At 34.0% G+C, this 25242-nt stretch overlaps 3 protein-coding genes across 3 annotated transcripts; 1 reads left to right on the forward strand and 2 right to left on the reverse strand.

Moving 5' to 3' along the window:
- Positions 1 to 651: 651 nt before the first annotated feature.
- Positions 652 to 4590, reverse strand: LOC143571507 (D-cysteine desulfhydrase 1, mitochondrial-like). Its single transcript, XM_077056915.1, has 10 exons — positions 4378 to 4590; positions 4235 to 4300; positions 3063 to 3257; positions 2239 to 2349; positions 2038 to 2129; positions 1819 to 1911; positions 1669 to 1726; positions 1470 to 1583; positions 1281 to 1378; positions 652 to 1016 (listed from the first exon to the last, which is right to left on the reverse strand). The coding sequence occupies exons 1-10, from the start codon at positions 4588 to 4590 to the stop codon at positions 812 to 814; spliced, it is 1245 nt and encodes a 414-aa protein (XP_076913030.1). The 3' UTR covers positions 652 to 811.
- Positions 4591 to 6367: 1777 nt separating this feature from the next.
- On the forward strand, positions 6368 to 9586 carry LOC143571508 (rhodanese-like domain-containing protein 8, chloroplastic). The gene is made up of 8 exons (XM_077056916.1): positions 6368 to 6462; positions 7478 to 7531; positions 7633 to 7776; positions 8395 to 8527; positions 8607 to 8698; positions 8779 to 8882; positions 8960 to 9238; positions 9328 to 9586. The coding sequence occupies exons 1-8, from the start codon at positions 6373 to 6375 to the stop codon at positions 9455 to 9457; spliced, it is 1026 nt and encodes a 341-aa protein (XP_076913031.1). The 5' UTR covers positions 6368 to 6372; the 3' UTR covers positions 9458 to 9586.
- A 298-nt stretch (positions 9587 to 9884) lies between these two features.
- Positions 9885 to 15538, reverse strand: LOC143571518 (plastid division protein CDP1, chloroplastic-like). The gene is made up of 15 exons (XM_077056920.1): positions 15284 to 15538; positions 15063 to 15113; positions 14961 to 15001; positions 14641 to 14707; positions 13529 to 13642; positions 13308 to 13445; positions 13131 to 13235; positions 12917 to 13039; positions 12230 to 12598; positions 12048 to 12143; positions 11660 to 11767; positions 11170 to 11235; positions 10368 to 11093; positions 10099 to 10289; positions 9885 to 10008 (listed from the first exon to the last, which is right to left on the reverse strand). The coding sequence occupies exons 1-15, from the start codon at positions 15536 to 15538 to the stop codon at positions 9912 to 9914; spliced, it is 2547 nt and encodes an 848-aa protein (XP_076913035.1). The 3' UTR covers positions 9885 to 9911.
- Between the last annotated feature and the right edge of the window lie 9704 nt (positions 15539 to 25242).

Below are 25242 nucleotides of genomic sequence, written 5' to 3' on the forward strand. Positions count from 1 at the left end.
TGTGTTTTGACTTTTCCCTTAAAAAAATATCTATTGATTGTATTGTATTATCATTTATTAATAAATTCCAGTTTGTATTATTATTATTATTATTATCATTATTATTGTTATTATTATTAAAAACTTTACACAGTAGTAACCAAATTTTTTAGTGTTTCTCTAAGGCTACTCATTTTCATTTTATTATTATTATTATTATTTATTTATTTATTTATTTTGACTAGGTGCTACAATCTTATAATAATTTCAGTGATTTATGATTAGTTAGGCTCAAACATCCCTACAACATCCTAAATGATTGATTATATAATTTAAAATCATACAACCAAAAACACTTTGTACTTGTAACTACTTAAATATGTAAATTTACATAACGTCTTTTAAAAAAAAACAAAAAAAAAAAAACAAAACAAAACCTTTTGCTAATTATTTCAAGTTTTTTTTTTCTTTTTGATCAATTTGAAACCAAACTTTCACTTTCTTTCACAAATCCATCTCCAGTCCAATCCTTACTCTGCAGTATCTTATGATATAGCAATTTACGCGTGATTTAGTCAAAAATACGTTTGGGTCGATCGTCACCACAAACTCAACACAACGATAATCAATAAGCGTAGACGGAAAAAATACCCCTTTAACTTTATAAATTGTCTTTTCTTCCAAACACATACAATCATTGTCATGTAAAAGACACCAGCATTTACATATTCATAACAATAAACACATGTATCTCACATGTTATTTGGTACACTTATTACTACAATGTCACATTTTCCACCTTTCCAGGAAGCAAAAATTATTCCCAAAAAATTTAAAACATTTTCCCAACACCGTCTTTTCGTGGGATTGGCTCGTCAAGTTCCATTCTACGCCATTTCCCGACCAACGGGGCCATTTCGTCGTTTTTGTCATACAAACCTAGGAGTCCCCCGGTGTGTATAAACAGGATCTTTCTTCCTTCCCACTTGGTCGGATTTTGTGCCATGTCTTTCATCATCCCGTAAGCCGCCTTCCCACTACAAGAAAAAAAATAAAAATATATAATAATAATAATAATAATAACAGCAACAATAATAATAATGAAGTGAGATAATGTTTTTTCTAATAAATAATTCTTGCTCCAAATTTATTAATAATATTAAGTCGATTAAAATAAAACTGGTAAAACTGGATTCAAATGATAGAATTATGAATGTTTAGTTATGCAATTGTTTAAATATATATGTAACTGGAAAAGGGTATGAAAGTAAAATGTAATAAACGTATAAAAAAGCCCAAACCTGTAAACCGGGTCCAGGATCACACCGGTGGTTTCAGCGATTTCCTTAACAAATTTCAGCTCCTCAGCGGTACTCATCGCATACCCAAGCCCTTTGGCCTGCCAAAACAAATATTATTTATTAAAAAAAAACAACTTTTCAGGGTGAAATTAAAATGAGTATAAAATCAGTAGTATGTTATGTTCTTACATTTTCGATTTTGACTATATCGCGTGACTTGACTCCAGCTTCAAGTCCATCAAGCAGACCTTGGACATAGTCGTAAAAGTAGTCAGGATCGTCACATACACAAAACGCAGTCACCTAAAATTAATAATTTAAAATAATAGTATTAATTTCATGAAACAAAATATCATACAGAAAAACAGATGTGAAATTTATTATTTACTTTTGCTTTAAGCTCACTTAACCATGCAGCAATGGACAAACCAGCAACCGTGCCACCACTAAACTTCAAGCGTGTTAATTAAAATAATAAAAATAAAATAAAAAAAATCATGCTTAAAAATAGAAAATAAATCACATAAAAGAGTAAAACCTGCCACATGCTGAAATAATATCATCAAAGTTTTTTTTAACGGTTCCGTTTTGGGATTGATGCTCAATCTCTCTAATTGCTTCAATATATCCCCTACAATAATAAAAAATGTTGCATATATTAATATATGCCCATGAGCTAATATAAAATAGTTGAGGCATTTTTAATCAACTATATAATATTAATGAAAATGCATACAAGTTATAAAAAAAATCTCACCATGTCCCAAGGGAATTTGATCCACCAACAGGAATGACATAAGGTTTTCTTCCTTCTTTTATCAACTTCTCTTTCAACAAATTAGTAAGCGTCTGAAAATTAATTAAACACAAATATTAAATAATATATTGACATTCAAAGTATTCATCCATAATATTTATCAAATTATCAAATTAAGTTTCGAATATTGCGCATATATACCAAACTTCCGATTCTTGAATATTCTTCCTTTGAAACAAGATCAATATGTGCACCGACCAAACGCTCCACCAACAGGTTCCCGGTCAATCCCGGGTCTTTTTCCACAAGAAGCTGCATATTAAAAGACAAATTAATAGCCCGTGTGCAGAGTTGAGTAACGGCCAAAATGGGTTCAGGTTGAAACAGGTTGATTTCAAGTACGGGATGAATATTATTAATCTTTTAATATGATTTAACATATTGTATGCTAGTGTGCAACTGTGCATTAAGAAATGATTTGTATGGTTCAGCCAGTTTGGCCCGTTTCCCTTTTAGCTTTTTTTCTTATTTGACCCGTTTACGATAAAACTCACCTGTTCATAAGTAAATGTTTTGAATTGTCGAACATGACCCGTTTAAGCCATTTATCTAAACGTGTCAAACTGGTTGACGGGTAATAATCAAGTTGTAAACGTGTTAATTGTGTTGGTGGGTTGTAAAACATGGGTGAACGAGTTAGTGGGTCAACAGGTTGGCGGTCAAATTGTTTAACTAAACGGGTTAAACAGGTATACCTGAACATGACCCGTTTAGTTAACAGGTTGACCAAACACGACCTGATATGCCAACCCAAAACCTGATATTGTTCGTGTCTTGTTTGCCAAAAGGTTTACGTATAAAGATATACACTTTTAACACATTCGGCCCGTTTCCCTTTACTCTATTTTTTTCTATTTGACCTGATTAAGATATAACACAACCACCCATTCACAGGTAAAAAAGCTGAAATTTCCGCTTTTAAGAAAAATTGACAAGACAACCTATGCATAAAAAACTTAAAAAACCTTTGATGTTCGTAGTATCAGAAAACAATCTAAATTCAAATACTTGGCAGCAACAGCAGTCGCACGACAATGATTACTTTGAATGCCACCGATAGTTACTATGCAATCTGCTCCTTGTGCAACCGCATCCGCTAACAAGAATTCAAGTTTCCTAACTTTGTTTCCACTCAATTGCATACCTGAAAGATCATCACGCTACATAATCGAAATGTTTTTTTGTTAGCACAGAACAAGAAATTAATTAAATCATGAAAGTAAAGAACAATAACACAGATTCAAACATGCTACTTTTCAACTACAAATTAACATTCCAATAAAACTTTGATATTAAAAACTACCATAAAAAATCAACATACTTTCTTTTTTTTTTCTCGTAAAAGTCCCTTAACTATGTTTTGCAACATAAGCATGCTTTCTGTATTTTATATCATAAAACTCTCTTGAACATGTTAAATTTGAAAAAGAAATCACAATTTTGTTTAATTTAACATATGGAGTGAGACGGACTATTATGAGGGGAAAGAAAAGTATGTTAGATTTTTTACACGCAAAAATTGTTAAAGGGTCGTTTTATGAGAAAATGTGGAAAGTATGTTGGTTTTTTATAGTATTTGCCCTAAAAACTATTGAAAAATGACATTTCCAGTAAAAAAAAATTGACCAAAAACTAGGGGTGCAAAACAGCCGACCGGCTCAAAATCGGATCGATAATAAGCTCGAAGCGGGCCGAGCCTTATTGGGCCCAAGCCAAACCTGAGCACCAAATAAAGCCCGTTTAGTTATCGAGCCCAAGTTCGAGCCTTGTATGGGAAGATCGTTACTGTGTGTATTTTAAAATTATTTTAGCTTATTTAGACTTCTATGTATTAGTTTAGTTTCACACTACACAACTGAGCTCGAGCCGAGCTTTGGCTTGTTTAAGGTACTGCACACGAGCTCAAATCAGTTCGTTTAAGGTTTCTCAAAATATACAAAAATAATTAAAATGCTAATAAATTAACTAAAAAAATAATACACGCGACAAGCTTGAGCTTGTAAAAACAACTCATGAGCCGTGCTCGTGCTCGGGCTCGGTTCATTTGCACCCCTACCAAAAAAACCTTTCCTAAAGGTATAAACACAAACTAAAATAATAAACAAAATTAACACATAATATGAATTAAAGCAGTCACCTTTAACCAAACTTCAGTATCTTTAGGCAAATTAGGAAGATCCCATCTGTGAATTGGTGTTGGAAACTGAAAAGAAAAAAAAAAAAAACTCAAATTTCATCAATCAATCAAATCAATTGATGGGTAAAAAAGATTACAACTACATGTCCAAGACTGAATGAATTAGAAGGAATTGGGTTTAATTTAGAAGCCCAAGATGGTGGATTATATGGCTTTAGTGTCAAGAACTCAGCTTGAACTGTGGAAGCCATGGATCGAATTGAAGCTTGATTTGGGTGAAATTTTGGATTTTGATTGGTGGGTAATGGAAGTGAGAGGAGTGTGTGACTTGGGTTTAATCGACGGATGAATAACATTGTGTTATTGATGAGTTGAATTTGGTTAATTGGTAAAAGATGTATGAATATGGGGGGTGAATTGGGAAGTATGAAACTATAAGGGTTAAATTGTTAAATATGAACTTGTCGGCTCCAAATTGGTTTCTAAATAATCAGTTTCAAACGGGTTTGATTTTCGGGTCGGTTCAGTTAACCGGTTAATTTGACCACCTCTATATACGAGTAGATTATTATTATTTTCTAAAGCGTTTAATTAAATAAAATATTGGTTTATCGGATTTTAATAATCCATGTTGAATGGTGCTGGCCTATAATAATTCATATTTATTTTATCGCCACTGTTGGTCCCAAATTTAAAAAAGTTGGCCTCCACGGTCTTCCGTTTAAAAGGACCTAACGACGTTATGCTTTTTTCCAAATTCCAAACTAATATTTGGTTTGATTGAAGGTGGATACGAGTCGATTGATGTAAAACTTAACTCGAAATGGTGCTCCAAACGGCTTGATTTGTGTTAATTGTAAGGTCAAACACCTGAATTGAAGCATTGTTTCGAACAAAGTTTTACATCAATCGACTTGCATCCTCCTTTCGATCAAAAGCCCCCAAAAACATTATTTTATAATTCTTTAAAATTTGAGACCAACAGCATTGATAAAATGAATTACGATTATTATCATACAATACCATAGAATGGTCAAGTTATTATATAAAGGGAGACAAAAATGAGAAGGATAAAAAGGATTTGTAGCTATATAAAAAAACTTCTCAAAGAAAATTAAAAAAATTAATAAAAAAACCATAACTCAAAATTCGATAATAAAACGAAAAAAGTAAAAATATAAAAATATTTCCACCGTCTTTCTCGTTTTACAAAAAAAAATGTTTAGTTAAAAAGCATCATTGCGTCTTTTTGTTTATCATTGTGTTTTGTGTTTATTTTCGGGATAAATTCCTAAAATGTCCCTTTTTTAGAGGTAATAAGTTTTGAGCTAACATGAAGGTGAGACGGCAGGTTTTGAGCTAACATGGTGGGGGGACAAGTTAATAAACATGTAGTCTCGAACTCCTAACGTAGAGGCGACAAAGAGTTAATAAGGTGGCAAAGAAGAAATTTGAATTTTGAAATGACATATTTGGAATCTTTCTTTTAAAATGGGACATTTTGGGAATTTTTCTTATTTCGTCATTGATTGTGTGTTTTTTCTTAACATTGTGTTATAATGCTCAACATTATGTTATATTTGTTCGACATTCTTTATATTTTGCGATCTATTGTGTCTTTTTTTTTTTCTATAATTGGGTGTTTGTTTATTTTCGTCATTGTGTCTTTTTGTCGGTTTTTTTTTACCAGAGATGGGAAAACATTTTAGTTTTTAAAATTTTTTCATTTTTTATTTATATTTAAAGTTATAATTTTTAATTAATTTTTTACATTTGTTTTTAAAAAGTTTTAATTACAAATTCTTCTCCAACTTCTTATTTTTTTATAATTAATTTTTATTTTACTACTATAAAATAGGAATATTTTATCTTCAACCTCAAGAACACACAGCTGAAAACCCATTTGCATTACTGTACAAATTATGGGTTCTTTGAGCTTAGCATGTTTTCCCCAAATTAATCACAAGAATAATATTATATTCAGAAACCCAGTTTCTTGTTCTTTATACTCAATTCCAATCAAACCCACAAACATTAAATTAATCAATTTAAGACTACAACCCTGCAATTGCATCACTGTATTATCATCATCATCAAAACCCAATTGGGTTAAAGCAGATGAAGAAGAAGATGATGAAATGGGTGGTTTTGTGGTGGTTAATTTTTATAGGTTTGTTTTTATTCAAGACCCAGAACTTGAAGTCTCCAAACACCTTCACTTTCTACAGGTTTGCTTGTTCTGATTTTACTTCATGCGTGTGTACGGTTCGGTTCGGATTGGTTTTGGGTTAAAACCGAACTAAAAACCAAAACTTTTCAGTTGTTGGTTTGGGTTCGGTTTGGATCGGTTTTGGGCTAAAACCAAAACTTTGGATTTTGAAGTTCTGAAAAGTTTCGGTTATTCGGTTGTTGGTTAGTTTCGGGTTTTTGCCAGATTGAACTCCAGATTATGAATTGGGCCTAGATTATTATTAATTTATAGGCTAAAACATTTGAGTTACAGATTTATAAAGTTCTTGTAAATTACTTAGAGTAAAAAATGAAAATCTATAAGTTCGGTTCGGTTTTTGTTACAAGCGAACCGGAAGTTTGGTTTTTACAAAAATATAAAACCAAACCGTCGGTTTTGTTTAGGTTTGGTTTTTTCGCTTTCATGCCCATTATATAGCCAATTAGCCATATATAATCATGGGAAATTGTAATAATCCATATCGGCAATGTGACCCGTCAAAACATAATAAATCATCCATTTTTCTTTTGTTTTTTTTTTGAACAGCTAATTTCTTTCCACCTAAATCATCCATTTTTCTATTTTTTAAAATTTTAAAAATATAAGAAAAAGTTGAAATGCAATGTTTATTCTATCTTATCTTTCTTGAGGTTAAAGAAAGTATATATGAACAAACATTTTTTTTATATATAGAGCTTCTTACACATGTTTAGGTGAATAGTTAAAGTAAAAAAACGTATGAGAAAATTAGTTTGATGGTATTTTTTTTTTGTAGATAACATACACATATATATTTAAGAAGTATAAATTTTGAAAATGCAAATCATTGATAAAAAAAAGTTAAAACAATTTAGGACAGTTCCGACAATAATTTAGCATTTTGTAATGAATCTCACCTTGTTGACGGTTGACCAATGGGTCATAGTTTGGATTATTGAAATCCAAATTGTATATGTAATCAGCTAATGATATTAATTTACTTTCCTTTGTGATGATCGCTGATTCGCTTCTAGGGGCACGACATACACGGTCGGATATACATAAACGAACAAGGAATCAATGCTCAGGTGATCATTTTGCATCCATGTTTATTATTTTCATGTTGGATTTTGAATATATGGATGATGTTAGAGTTGACTTTTTGATGTTGGTTGGTTGACTTGTGCAGTACAGTGGACCATCAGAAAATGCTGTCGCATATGCAAATTGGATTAAAAAAGATGAAAGATTTAAGGATATATTAGTTCAAGTATCTCCTCCTATACATAAGCATGCTTTTCCGAGACTCAAATTGCGGTATAAACCTTCTCTTGTACAGGCAAGCTACTTGTGCATCCAAACACTATTTTTTTGTTTTTCTTTGAGTTTTATAAATAATTGAAGTATCGTGTTTAGTGGGAACGTTATACTGTTAACTGAACCAGAATAGTTTAATAGGGGTGTGCATGAAACCGAAATGACCAAACCCGATTAAAAAAAAGATAGTTTGGTTTTATGTTTCTGAAAAAAACGACTTTTCAATTTGGTTTCGGTTTTGGTATCAACCGAAAAAAAAAAAACAATTTTAAGTCAATTATAAGAAATTAATAAATTGTGTAGACCAAAAGTTTATGGTCCAAATGTTTAATAATCAACTAATAAATATTTAACAATAACATTTAGTCCATAGTTTGTCTGAAATTCGTTGTTTTAGATCATTTTTTTTTCAGCCCAAATGATAAAACAGAAACCAAGACCAACCCCATTTTGAAACTGAAACCGGACGGTCTTCAAAAACTAAAAAACCAAATTTTCTTTTAAACTTTGAGTGCAAAAATGACCCATGCAAATCTAGTTTAATATAAGTTTGATGCTCTGGATTTATATTTTGACCAAAAAGTAATAAATTTTGAAATTGCATTTAATAATATGTTTTTTTTATTTTCTTTAGATGGAAGGAGGGGTGTCACATCTTCCTTTGGTTGACTCATCTATGCGCGCAACGCCTCTCACACCATCCGAATGGAGGAAAAAACTATCAAATCTTAATAATAAAGATGTCATATTATTGGATGTCAGAAATGGTACTTCCTTCTTGTTTACTACTTGTTTAAGTCAGGGGTAGTTTGGTAATTTCACGTTCATCCCGCTTCTTATTTGCAGGCTATGAATGGGATATAGGTCATTTTAACGGAGCTCAAAGACCAAACGTTGACTGTTTCAGAAGCACAACATTCGGGCTATCTGAAACAGAGGTATAACGAGTAACTTGATCGCATGCATAATTTTGTAGCAAACTTTTATTATGTTTAAAAATATTATATTTATGTTACAGGACAATGATTCAGATCCTTTGGCTAATGTTAATAAAGAAAATACAGAGATATTAATGTATTGCACCGGAGGCATTCGTTGTGACGTATATTCTACAATCCTTAGGTATAATCCTTTTTAGCTTTTTTATTTTCTTTTAACAATCTGTATTTAATTAACAAATTCTTTATATGTTTTTATAGACAAAAGGGTTACAAAAATTTGTACACGTTGAAAGGAGGAATCTCACATTATTTGGAGCGTGAAGGCCCGGTTGAATGGATTGGGAATCTTTTTGTTTTCGACTCTCGGCTCTCTCTACCGCCTTCTTTGGTCAAACATGAGTCAATGAATGACGAAAGCATAAAACATGAAGTTGCTAATAATAATACAGTTTTTGCTAAATGTTATATTTGCGGGTCGCAAGTTTCTGAATTGTGGCATAGAAACTGCGCAAATCTGGACTGCAATCTGCTGTTTCTGTAAGTATTTGTTTTATTTTATTTATGTAAAATAATAATAATAATAATAATAATAATAATAATAATATGATACATATGCTTGTTTACAGGTGTTGTTCGAGTTGTATGAATGAGTTAAAAGGATGCTGCACTTTGAAATGTACATCTGCTGATCGGCTTAGACCGGTGCTGCCAAGTCATGAAAGATACAAAAAATGGCATCATTATCGCGATACATAGACACAAAGAAAAGTCAACTTAGTCAACGAGAGTTTTTTAGCAATCTTAAGTTTTTCGAGACGTTTAATTGAAGCATAAGTTTTTGTTTGTTGTAATTTTTGCCTCATCAATGCATAAGTTTTCTGAGACATGTTACTGCTTACAATTTAAAAAATTATAATAATAATAATAATAATAATAATAATAATAAAATCAGAAGAACCAGCATCCTAAATGCAAACTTTGAGCATAAATGTTTAGAACATTGCAATAAATCTTTCTAATTTTTCACAAACTTTAACGATAACCTACAATTTACAAGTCCAGATTCTACCATCAACACGAAAACTATAACAGATCGGGTTACACTGTATCAACTATTGCAATGCCTACTCTATTTCTTTGACTTTTCGACTTCTTTTGACTTTTGACCGGAACTTGTCACAAATTCTGACATTTTGACTTCTTGAGTTAATCAGCGGTTAGGATCATGATGCGTTTGAATGTCACCTTCACAAAATCTCCAAGATCCATCATCTTGCCTTTTCAGCAGATAACGAATCGTGTAGGTACTGAAATCAGTCAAATAATAAAATATTTACAAAATTCATTAGTAAAAATGGGTCAAAATTGTCATTTTACTTATATATATTTAAAATTACCTGTAATAATTAGGGTTTTTCTGATAAGAATCGTCCACAAGCTCGGCTGCTTCTTCAACAACTGCCTCAATTTCTGCCATTTCTTTACCTCTTTCATCTGACAAAATGTCAGCCCGAGTAACCGAAAGTTGCAACAAAACAAATCTCCAAAAGCAATTCTTTTCTTTTGCTGACTCAGCCAACCCCTTCCACTGTATTCAAATATAATAAATAAAAAATTAAAATCATATTCTATCCTTAATGACAGATTTTAGGAAACATTAAACTACCTGAAGAAGCATCGACTCGTCAAGAACTTCAACTAGATTATTAACTTGATAATCAGGCCCGAGAGCTTCGGCTTTAATACTCTGCCATTTCTTAACAAGATTTTCAGCTTCTTCAACAGTCATCGAAATTGACCTTGTGAAACTTCTAGAATCTTCTAGACCTTCCGCTTTGTTAACTTTTTTCTTATCCTTTGACAGTTTTCTTAAACTGTTAGCAATAAGATTCCCTGTACCAAAAGCAGATCCCCATAGAACATGAGAAAGTGAGCCCGTGTTCACCCTTGGTCCACCGTTGGCCCAACTAGAAGCTCGCCTCGAGCCCACAAACCGAACATTAAAAGTAGCATAGCATAAACACGCCACTACTGTCATTACACTCATATACCTGACTACATTATTTGGACCCAACCAAATATCCCAAACGTTATCATAACGCATACCCAAATTTCTCTTTAGCTGAACTGATGGGTAGCTTTCGGTTTTTAAACTGTTTGCTATTGGTGGTGGGCCCAGCAAATCAGATGGAGTTAACTGCTTTACAGTTGACCCAACAGTTGACCCGACAGTTGTCCCGAGACGTGAGCTAGATGCATAATCCTCGCGGGTTCGCCAGTCAGATGAAAAAGGTGGAGAAATTGGCCTGTGGTTTAGACCGTGTGATGGTTGTGTTGACTTTTTTCTATTCCTTTTTTCTGAAATCATTTTTTCACCAATAAAGAAGTTATCCTGCAGATATTTAAAATAAAAATATTAGCCTTTGCTTGATTTAAATATAAATTTGTTTTAATTATTGTTAACTCACCACAGATGGAGAACAATCCCTTGTGTCTGGAAACAAGCCAAGAACAGCGTTATTTACCCATGATTCCTGGTCAATTTCGGCCAGTTAGCTACGAATGAGTCAAACAAAAAGATTCTAAAAAGAAAAAGGGTCAAACGAGTTGAAGGTGGTCTGGAGTATATTTTTTAGTTCATACAACCTCCTAATTTGTTGTATTCAGACATGGGTTATAACAATAGTACTGTTTTGTAGTCAAATTTAATGCAGACTATTTATTAAGATAATTAAATTGGCCATAAAAAGCTTCTGATCATAGAAGCCGGAGGGCCAAATACATAGCAGACTGACTACATAAAACAATATATAAAGTCGATTTGGGTAATTTGTAAGTCTAAAAATGGGTTGAACTTCACTGCAGTCAAGCCTAAGAGTCTAAAACACCAATTGAAAGAACATGCCAACTATCGACCAATGAAAGATATGTGAAAATGAATGCATAAAAAGTGCACACCAGAAACTTCTTATCCTTGATGTCATTCCCTGATATCAAAGTTCTTGAAGTTGCCTTGAAATTTGACTCAAGTTGCTGCAGCCTTTCAATAACCACAGCCTCATCACCCTATAAAACATGAGGGTATAACAGTCAATACGTCCATAAAATAGATACTTAGAGGCGCCAATATACACCCATTACTTATGAACAGGTCGACTTAGGTCACATTTTACCGTTAGCAGGTCAAGCATGTAAAAAAAATAGCTTAGAAGGAAACAGTTCAAAAGTTCTCAAAAGAGTATTTTTAGAGTTTCGGGTCAATCAACCTGATCCATTTTGACCCGCACCAAAAATTACATATTTTCCACCTCTAAGTACAGTTTGTAAATAAATAAAAAAATGCCACCTGTCCAAGAAGGAACAAACAGAAGGCTTCTTCAAGTTTTAAATCAACCCCATCCGATGCTACCAAACACTCACAAATAGCTTTTGCTTTCTTAATCTACAAAAGAAGCACCAAAGAAATTACATAAAACAAATGAGAAATATGTTTTTTAATATAAGTGAACCATATATAAATGATAATACCATTTCTATTTGCTTGGTTGAAAACCCTAATGCCAAATGAGCCATCATTACAGTATAAAAGGAGCTTGTATCAACAATCGCCCTTTGATTATGTGACTCAAGTGATTTTTTGTTCTTGCGTGTATTAGCTAAAGTATCCCATGTAAGAAGGTCAACTATTTCTGAAGCCGTGAGTTTACTCAAAGCTTGATTCAAGAAACTTGACCAGTCTTCTATTTGACTTTGACTTTCCACCTCTAACCCTCGTCTAAGCATTTCCTGAAGAGCTGCAATTGCCCGTGTTCTCCTTTCTGCATTTTCTGGTGTGTGGGCCATGCCTAACAATTCGAGTGTACATGCAGGAGCAAGTTCTTCCAAAGATTCTTCAATCTACGTGATATTGAATCATTGGACAATTTCAATTATTTTAAATATTTTAAAAATATTGATGGTTAATTTGTATATGGTTTCTTTCTTTTATACCAATTCTGGCCAAAAAAACATGCCATGTGACCAACTTTTTGAAATGGCCAGTTTTAGCCTATAACATTTTGACACCTCATCATATGTATTTCTAAGTTTTTAAAAAAAGTAAGGGAGATGAAACTGAAAAAACCGAACCCAAACAAAAACATTTTGACACGTCATTTTTTTTAATCTTTCTTGATGGATATTTCAACAATTAGAGCATACAGGCTATAAAAGTACCTGTGATAATAATGTCATTTGTTCAAGTGAAGGTTTGCTTTTAAGAAGAGTTTGAGCACGGTCCAAAGCTTCAAACCCTTGGGAAATCTTGTTCTTCTCAAAGTTTAATTTTGCTATAGCACACTTCAAGAAAGCACCTATAATAAGAAAATGAAAATAGAAATTGAAGGAAAAAGGTGAGTCAATGGTCAAACCTCTTTCTGCTTTTTCTTACCTCTGCAAGGGCCATGGATAAAAGCAAATCGTGAACAAAAGGCTTAGAATCAGGATGCTGCAATGCTGTTCGCCCTATATCTATTGCAAGCTTCTCTTCTCCAACCTATAACAAACTAAATTAAATATATGAAAATATTAAAATATTATAATAATCTAAAAGTGGAATCAACTTTACTTCTTGAAGTAGGCAAAGTGCAGCAGGCAACCAGGACCATGGAATTTGAAGAGATGACTTTGGTGGAACTTTGTCTCTCATATTACCAGCATAATCGGCTTCAAAAAGAAGCTTATCTCTCACATCCACTAAAAGATTCTGAAAATGTATTCAACTACCCAGTAAGAAAGGTATCATACTGATATTATTATTATTATTATTACAAAGAATTTAATTTACACCTGGCGAGAAATTATGGTATCCATGGTGTACCCTTCTTCAACCTCAGCCATTTTTAGATGCTTCACTGACTTAACAATCTCATCTTTCTCTGATTTATCAGGGATACCAAGAATCTGCAATGTGCTCCTTGCAAGTAAATCAATATGATAACCTTTTAAGCAGGGCAGTAAACGAACCAAACCTCGGTGAGAAGTTTGCTTATGTTCGTTCATTTAATAAATGAACATACATGAACAAGGGATTCCGTTTGATTAAATATATGAACGAATGCAAACAGAGGCCATGTTCATTCAGTTGTGTTTGTGAACGTTCGATAATGTGTTCATTTACCTACATTTATGTTCACAATGCGTGTTTGTTTGTTACAGTTTGTTCATTAGATGTTGGTTTGTTTGTTCGTTTGTGTTTGTGAACCGTCCACGAACAAGAAATTTCTTTCGGTTAGTTGTTCGTGAACCGTCCGTTTGGCCAATAAAAGCTTAACGAACAAACACGAACAAGGCCTTGTTTGGTTCAGTTTGTTGACAGCCCTACAAGTTTTAAGCAATTGAAACATTAACTGTTCATATTACACCACTCAATCCCAAAACTAGACTATTAAACCATATATGTTCACTGTTCACTGCTAACTGAAGCTTTAAATAATTAAAGTAATGAATCACAGTAGCTAACCCTAAATTCGATCAGGAATTCGATAACTACGAGAAATATGACCTACATTTCAACACATTAAGCAAAACCTGACCCTAAATTTAAGGAATGGTGATTGCTAACCTGGTAACAAGTTCGGTTCCTTAATGAACGAACACGAACAAGAAATTCTGCTCGATTAGCTGTTCATGAACCGTTTGCTTGTCCAGACGAACATGAACAAGACCTTGTTCGGCTCCATTCATTTACAGCCCTACTTTTAAGCAACTAGATATTCATATTGCATTGCTCAATCCCAAAAATAGACTATTAAACCTAGATGTTCTAGTTCATTGTCCACTACTAACCCTTACTCTCCTCAGGAATTCAACAATTACAAACAATAATGTAATATGACCTACATTTCAATATATTATAAGCTAATCCTAGCCCTAGAATTACGAACTTGCTGATTGTCAACCTGATAACAAGTAACACGTATCTCCACTATTACCAATCGACTATGCTGAACATTATTAGCATTATCACTAACACAATTGTAAGACGTTGTCACGTTTCACGGCCAGTTACAGACAACAAAATTGATCATACATTTGTGTTCCTGAACCGTTCGTTTGTCCAATAAAAGCTTAACAAACAAACATGAACAAGGCCTCGTTCGATTCGCTTCATTTACATCGCTACTTTTAAGCAATTGAAATACTAAGTATTCATATTACACTGCTCAATCACACCATCAGACTGTTAATCCCTATATGTTCATTATGCAGTGCTAATTACAGTACTCTCATCAAGAATTCAACAATTACAAGAAATATAACCTACATTTGAACATATCAACCAAAACCTAACTCTAACATCAGCAAATCACTAACTACTAACCTGATAACAAGTAACAGGTATCTCCACAATCGCCGATCGAGTAACAGGTATCTCCACAGCTTAATCATAGTATTACACTGTTAAACCCTATGATTTCAACTACTAATAGCAGATTTAAACAATTAAACTAATGAATCACAATAATTACAACAAATACTACCTACATTTCAACATACTAACCAAAACCTAACCCTAACATCAACAAATCATCAACAACTAACCTGATAACAAGTAACAGGTATCTCCACTATCGCCGATCGAGTATGCTGCTTCACACTACCAGCACGAACGTCAGCAATCTCACGGCCGGTAACCGCCACCGAAACCGACCGTTGCCGCTTACTCGGAAACGAACCAAACGAAACCCTAGCGGACCGGTGAGACGAACCGGTGGTGAATCGGTTGTGCGGTTTGCTGTTTGGACAGATGTGGTAGCATACGAGTAAAATGTGCGGTGAGTCGATAACAGCAGCCATTGGAGATAACGCCGGTGGCCGGTGGCCGGTGGCCGGTTTATTAACGGAAAACGGTTATTGTTATAATGTTATAATTTATAAAAGAGAAGCCATGTGCCCAAAAGGAGCAAAAGCTACTTCTCGAATTGTGATTTGTACGTTTGCTTATGGAGGAATAACTAGTCGAAAAAGCCGAACCTTTGAATTAATTGAATTTCGGTTATCGGATTTTTTTTATGCAGTAAACTCAATGACTGAAATTAACCGAATTCAATCATTTTTTTAATATATATTTGTTTTTATTAATTTCAGCTATCGTCGTTTGGTCACTGTCGGTCTCAGCTAACGAATTGGCTGCTGGCGGTCTCAACTTTTAAAGTATGTTCCCAACGGCCTGCGACTAACGGAATACTAACATCGTTAGTTGCAGGTCGCCGGTAAAACTTGTTTGGCCGGAAAACTTACATTTTCTTCGGGAAAACTCAACGTTATGTAAGGCCCCGTCATCGGTGGCCCTACTTTAGCGTTGGATTTACTCATAAACGCAGTTCTAAATATCAGAGTTAATTAAAACATTCGCGGAATTTAAAAACTTTCATAAAACATTTCATAACAAAACACGTCTTGTCTTAAAACATCATTTTGTCTTTCAAAATAAACGAAACATTAAACTTAAACGTCTTGAGTCTTTCGATGCCAGCCTCTTATTCAGTGCCACGTGTCTCCTCAAGCGAGCTGCCTCATCCTACTCACCTGCGTGCATACTAAAAGTCAGCTACGCTGAGTGAGTTCTAGTTAATCGAGCAACTTATCATACAACCACTTCATACAATATATACGTATCCGAAGACACATAGTCCACTGTCTAACATGCCACTGTTTAACCACTTAATTACCCCTATAGCTTAGCCTCTTAATTACCCCTACAGCTTAGCCACTTATGCCACTTTATGCCACCTTAATAACGAAGTCACGTATAGGCTTACCCTACCACGTACTATCGTCATGCCACTAACACTCTTACTAGACTCTGCCACTTCTATCACACTCTACCTCTACTTGTCTACAACACTCTTTATACCAATACAATATTTACATAATAAGCAAGTCGCATCATAGAATACATACACACTAACAACCACTTGACAATCACTCTCCTTGACGATACGTGCAATATCCGAAGATCGTTCACGTACCGACAAGCATTACATAATAGCTACTTGTATAACATCTATACACTTACCACTTAAGGTAAGTGTATTCACACTTTCGCATCTAACCTGCTTAACTTACCACTTAGCCTCTTATTTACACCTACCACCTTGCCACTTTGCCACTTTAATAACGTATAACGTTATGCCACTTTGCCACTTAATAACGTATTACGTTATGCCACTTTTCCACTTTAATAACGTAAAACGTTATGCCACTTTGCCACTTTAATAACGTATAACGTTATGCCACTTTGCCACTTTAATAACGTAAAACGTTATGCCACTTTGCCACTTTAATAACGAAGGCACGTATAGGCTTACCCTACCACGTACTATTGTTATGCCACTAACACTCTTACTCGACTCTTGCCACTTCTAACACGTTCTACCTCTACTTGTCTACAACACGCTTCATATCATTTACATAATAAGCATGTCACGTCAACAATCATACACACATAATAACGATGGCACGTACAGGCTTTCCCTATCACGCGCTCACGTTATGCCACTAACACCCTTGCTAGACTCTTGCCACTTTTAACACACTCTACCTCTACCTGCCTATATCACACTTCATATCAGTTCGGTATTTACGTAATAAACCAGTCACATCATAACATTCGTACACACTATCAACCACTTGGAATTTACTATCCTTGGCGATACGTGCAATATCCGAAGATCGTTCACGTACCGCCAAGCATTATAAAATATATACCTCGTATAACATCTATAGCATACACTTACCACTTAAGGTAAGTGTATTCACACTTCACACCGAGTATGCACACAGCCCCGAAAACATAACAAGGAATGGGGCTAGAAACTCACCTGAACTCTGCTTCTTCCTCTGATAGTTGTAAATACTTTCTTTAACTGAGCTCGGCTGACTGTATAAGTTACACGTATCAATACTCGCCTGATCTAATCTGGTGGCCTAGTATTAGCTTACTTTTACTTATTGTTTTAATCTATTCTCTAATCGAACTTGACTTTAGGCGAAGTTAAACTTTATGCGAACTTAGCTTTAGGCGAAGTTAAACCTTAGGCGAACTTAGCTTTAGGCGAAGTTGTCATCAGGCGAACTTGGCTTTAGGCGAAGTTGTCATCAGGCGAACTTGGCTTTAGGCGAAGTTGTCATCAGGCGAACTTAGCTTGCAGGCGAAGTTCATCAGGCGAACTTAGCTTGCAGGCGAAGTTGTCGTCTGCAGCTACTGTTCGTTCTTAAATCCCTTAATCACCTTCGTTTCTTAACCAAATAACTCGATGTAGGTACCCACGGGATCGTCTGACCAGCGCCTACAAACCCCAACCATCAAATCGACCTAACATCGATGTTTAAAGGGTGCGATTTAGGCATATAGGTTACGGGTTCTTTTTATCAATCGATTAACCCATCAAATCATAACCATTTTCAGTAAGATTAGCTTTGTTGGATTCGTTTTTACCATACAAACTAAGATCTATCATTTCTCAAATCAAACCGAACCTATACGAACGATTTCTAACTATAAACGTACCTTGAACGAGTCGAACTACGAACACGGTTAAGCCTTGATGTTGTTTTGGTCCGTCACGACGTTCCAGCACCAACAAGCTCGGGTTTTCGCCTTCGGATCTTGGTTCGGGTCGTGTGTGTTTTGGGTGTGTGTGTATGGAATAGGTGAGAATGAGGATTAAATGGTGGTTAATGGTATTTATATTTAGGGATCATGGGCTTAAGCCCATGGACTCTCCTTCCTTCTTTCATAACCCAAGTCCATAACCCATATCCATTACCCAACACTAGCCCGACCCATACTAACTCCTACTCTATTTATTTATTTCCCGATAATCCGAGTAAACTTTCCCTCTATTATTAAGTAATATAAATAATATCATTTTGGAAATTTCGGGATGTTACACGTTATTGTCTCAAACAGCTTTGTAGCTTTGTATCGGTCATTTAAGAACCTTTTTATATTAAAGCCCCAATTATTGAGGTCGCCAGAACCCTATAACCATCATCGAAAACGGTTGGTGGCGAGTCAATTGGTGGTGGTGCCGGTGTTCGAGTGGTGTTTTCTGGAAAAAAATGTGAGTTTTCCAGTCAAAAACAAATTTCCGACGACCTACAACTAACGGCGTTAGGATTCTGTTAGTCGTGGACCGTTGGGAACAAATACGTTAAAAGTTGGGATCGTCAGCAACCAATTTGTTAGTTGGGACCGACAACGACTAAAAGGAGATAGTTGGGACTAATAAAAACCAATATACCTTTTTTTAATCATAACATGGATTTGAATCAACAATAGTCGTCCCGAGTAAAATTCCATCAATAGCACATCTAGTTAGTTGTTATTAGAAGTCTGGAATAATGGGTGTAGGTAAACCATGCTTTGTCCCAAAAAACAGAGAAGTTGCTTCCTGAGATGCATCGGCTCCAAAATCATAGGTATGAAATCGTAAATGAAACACCAACAACAACACAAGTAGGTAATAATAATAATAATAATGATAACACTAGGTTATAAACCCGTGTATTACATGGGGTTGAATATAGAAAACTGAACTTAATATCATTAGTTATGTTTAACATACATACACAAAAGTACATTATCAAATAAGAGGATTACATAATACGTAATTAAAATTAAAATTAAGAATATATAAATAAAAACCATTTCATAACGTGAAGCAAAAAAATATATTGGTTCAATTCACCCATGTTGTTAATTCCATCTAAAACATCCCAAAACAATTTTCAAGTATTAATTTGGGCAGATCACATACTTAATCCAATATATCTCATTCAATTAGTTTTGAAAAATTGAATTTGATAAGTCCAAATATAAGTAATTCTTTTTCTAAACTGAAAAACCGAATTTATGTTAAGTCCAAATATAAGTAATTCTTTTTCTTTAGAAGTACAAATACATCCAAATCTCTACTACCAATGTTTTTGGTCCAAAGTAACATGCATTTCTTATTGACTTATGAAAAAAAATTTACATTGGATGTTCTTTTAGTAAAATTTGATATTCTTTGCCAACAATTATAAGTTTTAAGTCCAACTCAACCAAAACATTAACCCTAAAAAAGTTACCAATGACCGGAAATTAGCAAACACGTCATGATAGTTTATTTCAAATTAATATACGTGACCTTTGCACTTATCCATGTTGGGACCTAGATCCTTCTATTTTTTTTAATGGGATTATAAATTGATAATAGGAAACTCAGAAAAGATAAAGGATAATGAACCTCTCGGGACATGTCCACAAACAAGTAGGTTCAAGAGACCCGCCAACAACTATCTGCAATGCATCTAGATAAATCAGTATGTTAATATCCCAATAGCTCATACACTCCGATCATTATTACACTTCTAATTCGAAAAAAAAAATGATGTGCCAAGCATAATAATGGCTCCATGTAATCCAAAAGTTGGAGCACCACACCGATACTCTAGTTGTATTATCGGTCCATCTCATCTTTGGCTTTAGTTTATAATATTCCTTACGTGCCAAATCCATTCCATTCCATATCTGTTTCTTCTTACGAGCCAAAGCATAATAAAGCTTTCCCTCTGATGTTAATGCCATTGTGTGCCTCCAGCCACCCAAGATCTGGGATATCAAAACACATTCGAAAACATTGCAATAATTGTAACATCCACACACAATTATTAAATGTAGCTATATAGTGTTAATGGCATAATATGACACACACATTCAAGAAAGCAAATACCTGTGATATAAATTGGCCTTGCAATGATTGGAGTTTGTGAGGGGCAAGATGGTCCTTAAAATATCCATGGCCTAGTTGACCATATTTGCTCCAACCGAAAGTATAGAAGATATCACCAGAAGATGACACAGAGATCGTATGCCTCCAACCGCATGCAACAAGCACCATCTACTCCGCCTGTTACAATTTCAGCCCGTTTACTTAAAAGGTAGTATCCTGTGATCCAGTAGATAGCAACATGTTTGATACTTATTTAACGACTGACAACATATCAAATGGCTACATACACTGATAACTGAAGCTTTCTAGGGAATCATGCGATCTTTTCTGTCACCAAACCCCAAATTACCATATCGTCCCCAACCCCAACCATAAAGCTCACCATCTTCAGTTATAGCCACTGTATGCTCCACACCAGCAGCCACCATTTTCACATTTACACCCTAGTTAAAATACATAAAATATCACGGGTCATTTAATTTTACATGACCATAAACAGAATTTAGCATAAATATGTAGCTTTTACCTAAAAAGCTTCAATCTTTTGTGGGACAAGAGTGTCCTCGTTGTACCTAAACCAACTTGACCATTTTCTTCTTAGTGATATTTTCGAAGCCCAATTTTGCCAAGAAAGCAAATTGTGGTAGGTTGACATAATCAAGACAGCCCCTACCTGCTAGTCTGCTACACAATCTCAAAACTGCAAGAATGTTAATTTGCAAAATAGTTCAAAAAAACTTATAAAAAATAACTATAGACCTAGATTAAGCACCATTTAACAAACTTTGTAACTATGATAAAAGAGTGAGTTTTATAAATTATATGATATGGCTATGAGTGGTTATGAGTAGAGGAGAGAAAAAAGTTATATGGGAAAGTTAAAATATGAGGTTACACCGTTCATACCGCATAATTTTTTAATATTTTCTAAAAGTGGTTGTGAGTGGAGGAGAGAGAGAGAGAAGATAATGATAAAGGTATAAAAAAATATTATTTAATTGAACGGGAAAGGAAAAAAAAACAGTAATTTTTCGTGTAATTATATGGATATGGATAGAAAATGGGCTGGGAATGCTCTTAGTCTATAGAATTAGGAGTTTAGTATATATATATTCATCATTAAAAAATAGTGGCAGACCAATCGGACTTATTCCACAACATCTTTTAAGTAGACCAATTGAGTTATTGAGGGGCTGTATGAAAAGAGATTTCGGTTGTGAAAATAATGCCATATGATAGGTATCCATAATTTGAAGATACATATCCTAGCTTCAAAAAGAACTTCGCGAATATATATGAAATATTAAGTTTATTATAAATGGTAACAAAATAATCATTATCTGATAATATGTAAAAAGATATGAGGAGGTTTATTACAAATAAATGTCATTGATGGGCTCATTTTATTATTTTTCTATTATATGAATATCTAGCTTACTGCACCTAAAAATTGGCTAGACACAATAAGAACCAAAACAAAAATCACCTGAAGATCCCCTTGCACTTTGCAGAACTTCAAAGAGTTACTTTCATCCTTCTCTAACGTAGGCAGCTTTATTTCTTGCATTGTTACTACATGCCATATTCTGTTAGAAAAAACAACCAATTGCTTCATAACATATAACCTAACAAAATTCCAAATAGTCAAACTTTATTCCACATAAAATGTTTAGACCAATAAACTTAAATCAATTACTTATCGTACACCTTAACATGTGGATACACAAGCACTATAATTCCTTCTGCTGAGTTTCGAATCTGGTGAAATTTTTGCATTACAACACGATTTTATAAACATATTATATTAAATTAAGATTCACAAGATTTTTAGCATTGGACTTTTTTTAATTATACTCGATTGCAAACCTGAATTAATGATTAACCCGAACCAATAAAACAATAGCACGAACAACCTGAACACGATGTACTGAATAAACATTCAGGTCGGTTAATAACTATGGTTCCAAACTTCTGAAACCCAATTAACTTATACTAAAAAGCTTAAACTTGTTAAAATTTTGCATCAACATAATTCCTAATCGCCCCTCAAAATTAATCGATACAATGCAAAACCCTAGATCTATGTATATTCGTCTACTAAAAATTTATTATTAATACGCAAAATTAAATAAAAAACGAAGTCAAATCACTCCTTGAACACCGTGAATAATCAATAAATAGCAAAATTGATAACTTGAACCTGATGAGCGAGAATCAGATTAGATAAATCGTCCAGAAAATGAAGCAGATTTTTGTTTGTGTGCGTAAGATCTGAGATGAAAAATGAAAATTTAAGTGCGGTGATGAGATGAAATGATAATTTTGGATTTGTGGTGGACGATTAGAGATTGAACTTTGAAGGTAAAAGATTAGTTTTAGGGTTATTGAGGAGAAGAAGAAGAAGAAGAACAACAACAACAAACGTGGGTTGATATTCCAAATCAAACTAAACAAAAACCGTCCTACATTTACGTTGTGCTCTCGTAAAGCCAATAATATTAAGTTTGAATAAAAGGGAGGGCTTTTGTGGAGATGACACCTTGCTTGCTTTGTTATAACAGTAGAAGTAGATTAGTCATGGTCGTAGTGTTAAACATGTAGAGATTCATAAAAACATATACGATTAGCCTGATGGTTAGTGATTACCTTTGTATAATCCCATGTAAACTTTGTTTAAATGACTCGTTTAAATACTGAAAAAGAGTTAGGCGTATTCACATTTCTGTTTGTGATCAGTTTTCAATATTGATTTCTGTTTGCACGTTACCTCAAACCTTTAGTACGAGTATAAATTTTGTAAAAATCTAGTCTTGTTTGTGAGTCTAGTTGTCATCTCGTTTTGTCGTAATTTCAAACCTCGTTAAAACATTTAAGTTTGATTAATAGGTTCAAAACATTGTTCTATTTAACATACTGAAAACTGGTTTGATACAAACTGTCACAAATTGAGAAGGTCCGTCTCAATTAGGGTTTTCACTTCTATTTAACCTTGTATAAAACATGTAATGGGGTGTCACGTCTAGTTTGTGACGGACCGTCACACTGGCTGATCAGGCCCGTTTGTTTAAAATTCCTTTTATACAACTTTCCAACATTCGTTTATGCATTTCCTTATGACTTATAAAATATGTTAACATCATGCCAACATGATTTTGACCCTCGTTTATGGCTTTAACAAGTGAAAACGTACTATAACGAGAATGGTAACACATTTACCTTGTTTCTAAGGAACTTATGGAGCCTAGTAATGACTTGGGTTAGCTTGTAATACTTCTGGAACAACTTGGCAGAACCGCAGTCTTCTTGGCATACCTTCTTACTTACTAAACTTGCTTAAACACTAAGAACCACAAGAGGAAGCTTTGGAACTATGATCTTGATCTATGAGTGTTGGCAGATGTTGGGATGGATTATGGACGAGTTCATGCATACATATTTATAGCAGAAAGCATGCACAATGCGCGTTTGACACATTGTGGCTTAAGTTGTTAATTTGTTTGCCGGCTGAGCATCGAGATAGACCGTCTAATGATGAGACGGTTCATCTCATCCTTTCTTCGCGGATAAGACATACTTGAGACGGGGTGGTCTCAAAATTGTAGGCGGGTTTGATGGCCTGTCTTAATAAATATCTTAAACGAATAATCCTTGCTTGTGACGGACCATCACAGGAATGAGACGGTCCATCTCATGCTAAGTTTTGGTTAAAATACAGTTTAGTTTAACTTTGTCAAAATGATCAAGTGACCCCTCAACTTCTAAAGTTGACCAAAAATGTCCGAAAATATTAGGATGTTACATATAAGACAAATAATTTATATACATACTATGTCGTTACATATTGAATAGAATAATCAAATTTGGTGCACATAATGATATTGTTAACATCATAGTATTCATCATGTCTACTGATTGCACATTGTTCTGTTGTCCATTTTACATAAACAAGTTTATACTTCTCTATGTTTTTAAAAAAAATCAACATCAAAAAATTCAAAATCATGATCCACAAATATCAGTAAAGAATACAACCACCCTAGAGAAACGACATTTGTTCATTTAACTGAGTCATAATAGCCTTAAACTAAACTTATTATAATCTATCTACAAACTGTACGGTAAACGATTAAAAAAAACAATAATTTGTGAAACATACCTTAATCAAAGTAAAAAGAATGAAGAGACGCAAACCATTTTTTCTATCAACGTATATATCTAACTTCAACATTGTCTCCAATTTTTCGCTCTGGATCAATCTTACTAAAAACTCGAGAATCTAGTTTGCTTGCTGGTCCCACACTCCCGCACGAACCACGCTTAGACCATGCGAAATGAATGATTGACATGATGTAACCGACTAATGAGATTAATTACTTTATTTACATGTTTACCTCAAAGCATCATATCAAATCATATCATATTATACACCATATATAACATATATCTTTTCATATCATATCAAGGTATTCATACTAGTATATTCACATAATAATATTACATCCAACCTCTTATACAGTTATTATACACTCACACCAAACAACTCTTAAAGGACTCAATACACAGCCAAACAAACAATCGTCTGAACCATCAAAACGCTGTCGTCTGGAGTCCATTTTACATAAACAAGTTCATACTTCTCTATGTTTTTCAAAAAAATCAATAACATCAAAAAATTGAAAATCATGATCCACAAATACCAGTAAAGAATACAAACACCTTGAACAAAATGACATTTGTTCATTTAATTGAGTCATAATAGCCTTAAACTAAGCTTATAAT

The sequence above is a fragment of the Bidens hawaiensis genome, unplaced genomic scaffold, assembly GCF_021521415.1.
Source record: "Bidens hawaiensis isolate Kalapana, Puna unplaced genomic scaffold, B.hawaiensis_p1.1 tig00025384_1, whole genome shotgun sequence".
NCBI classification, from domain to species: domain Eukaryota; kingdom Viridiplantae; phylum Streptophyta; class Magnoliopsida; order Asterales; family Asteraceae; genus Bidens; species Bidens hawaiensis.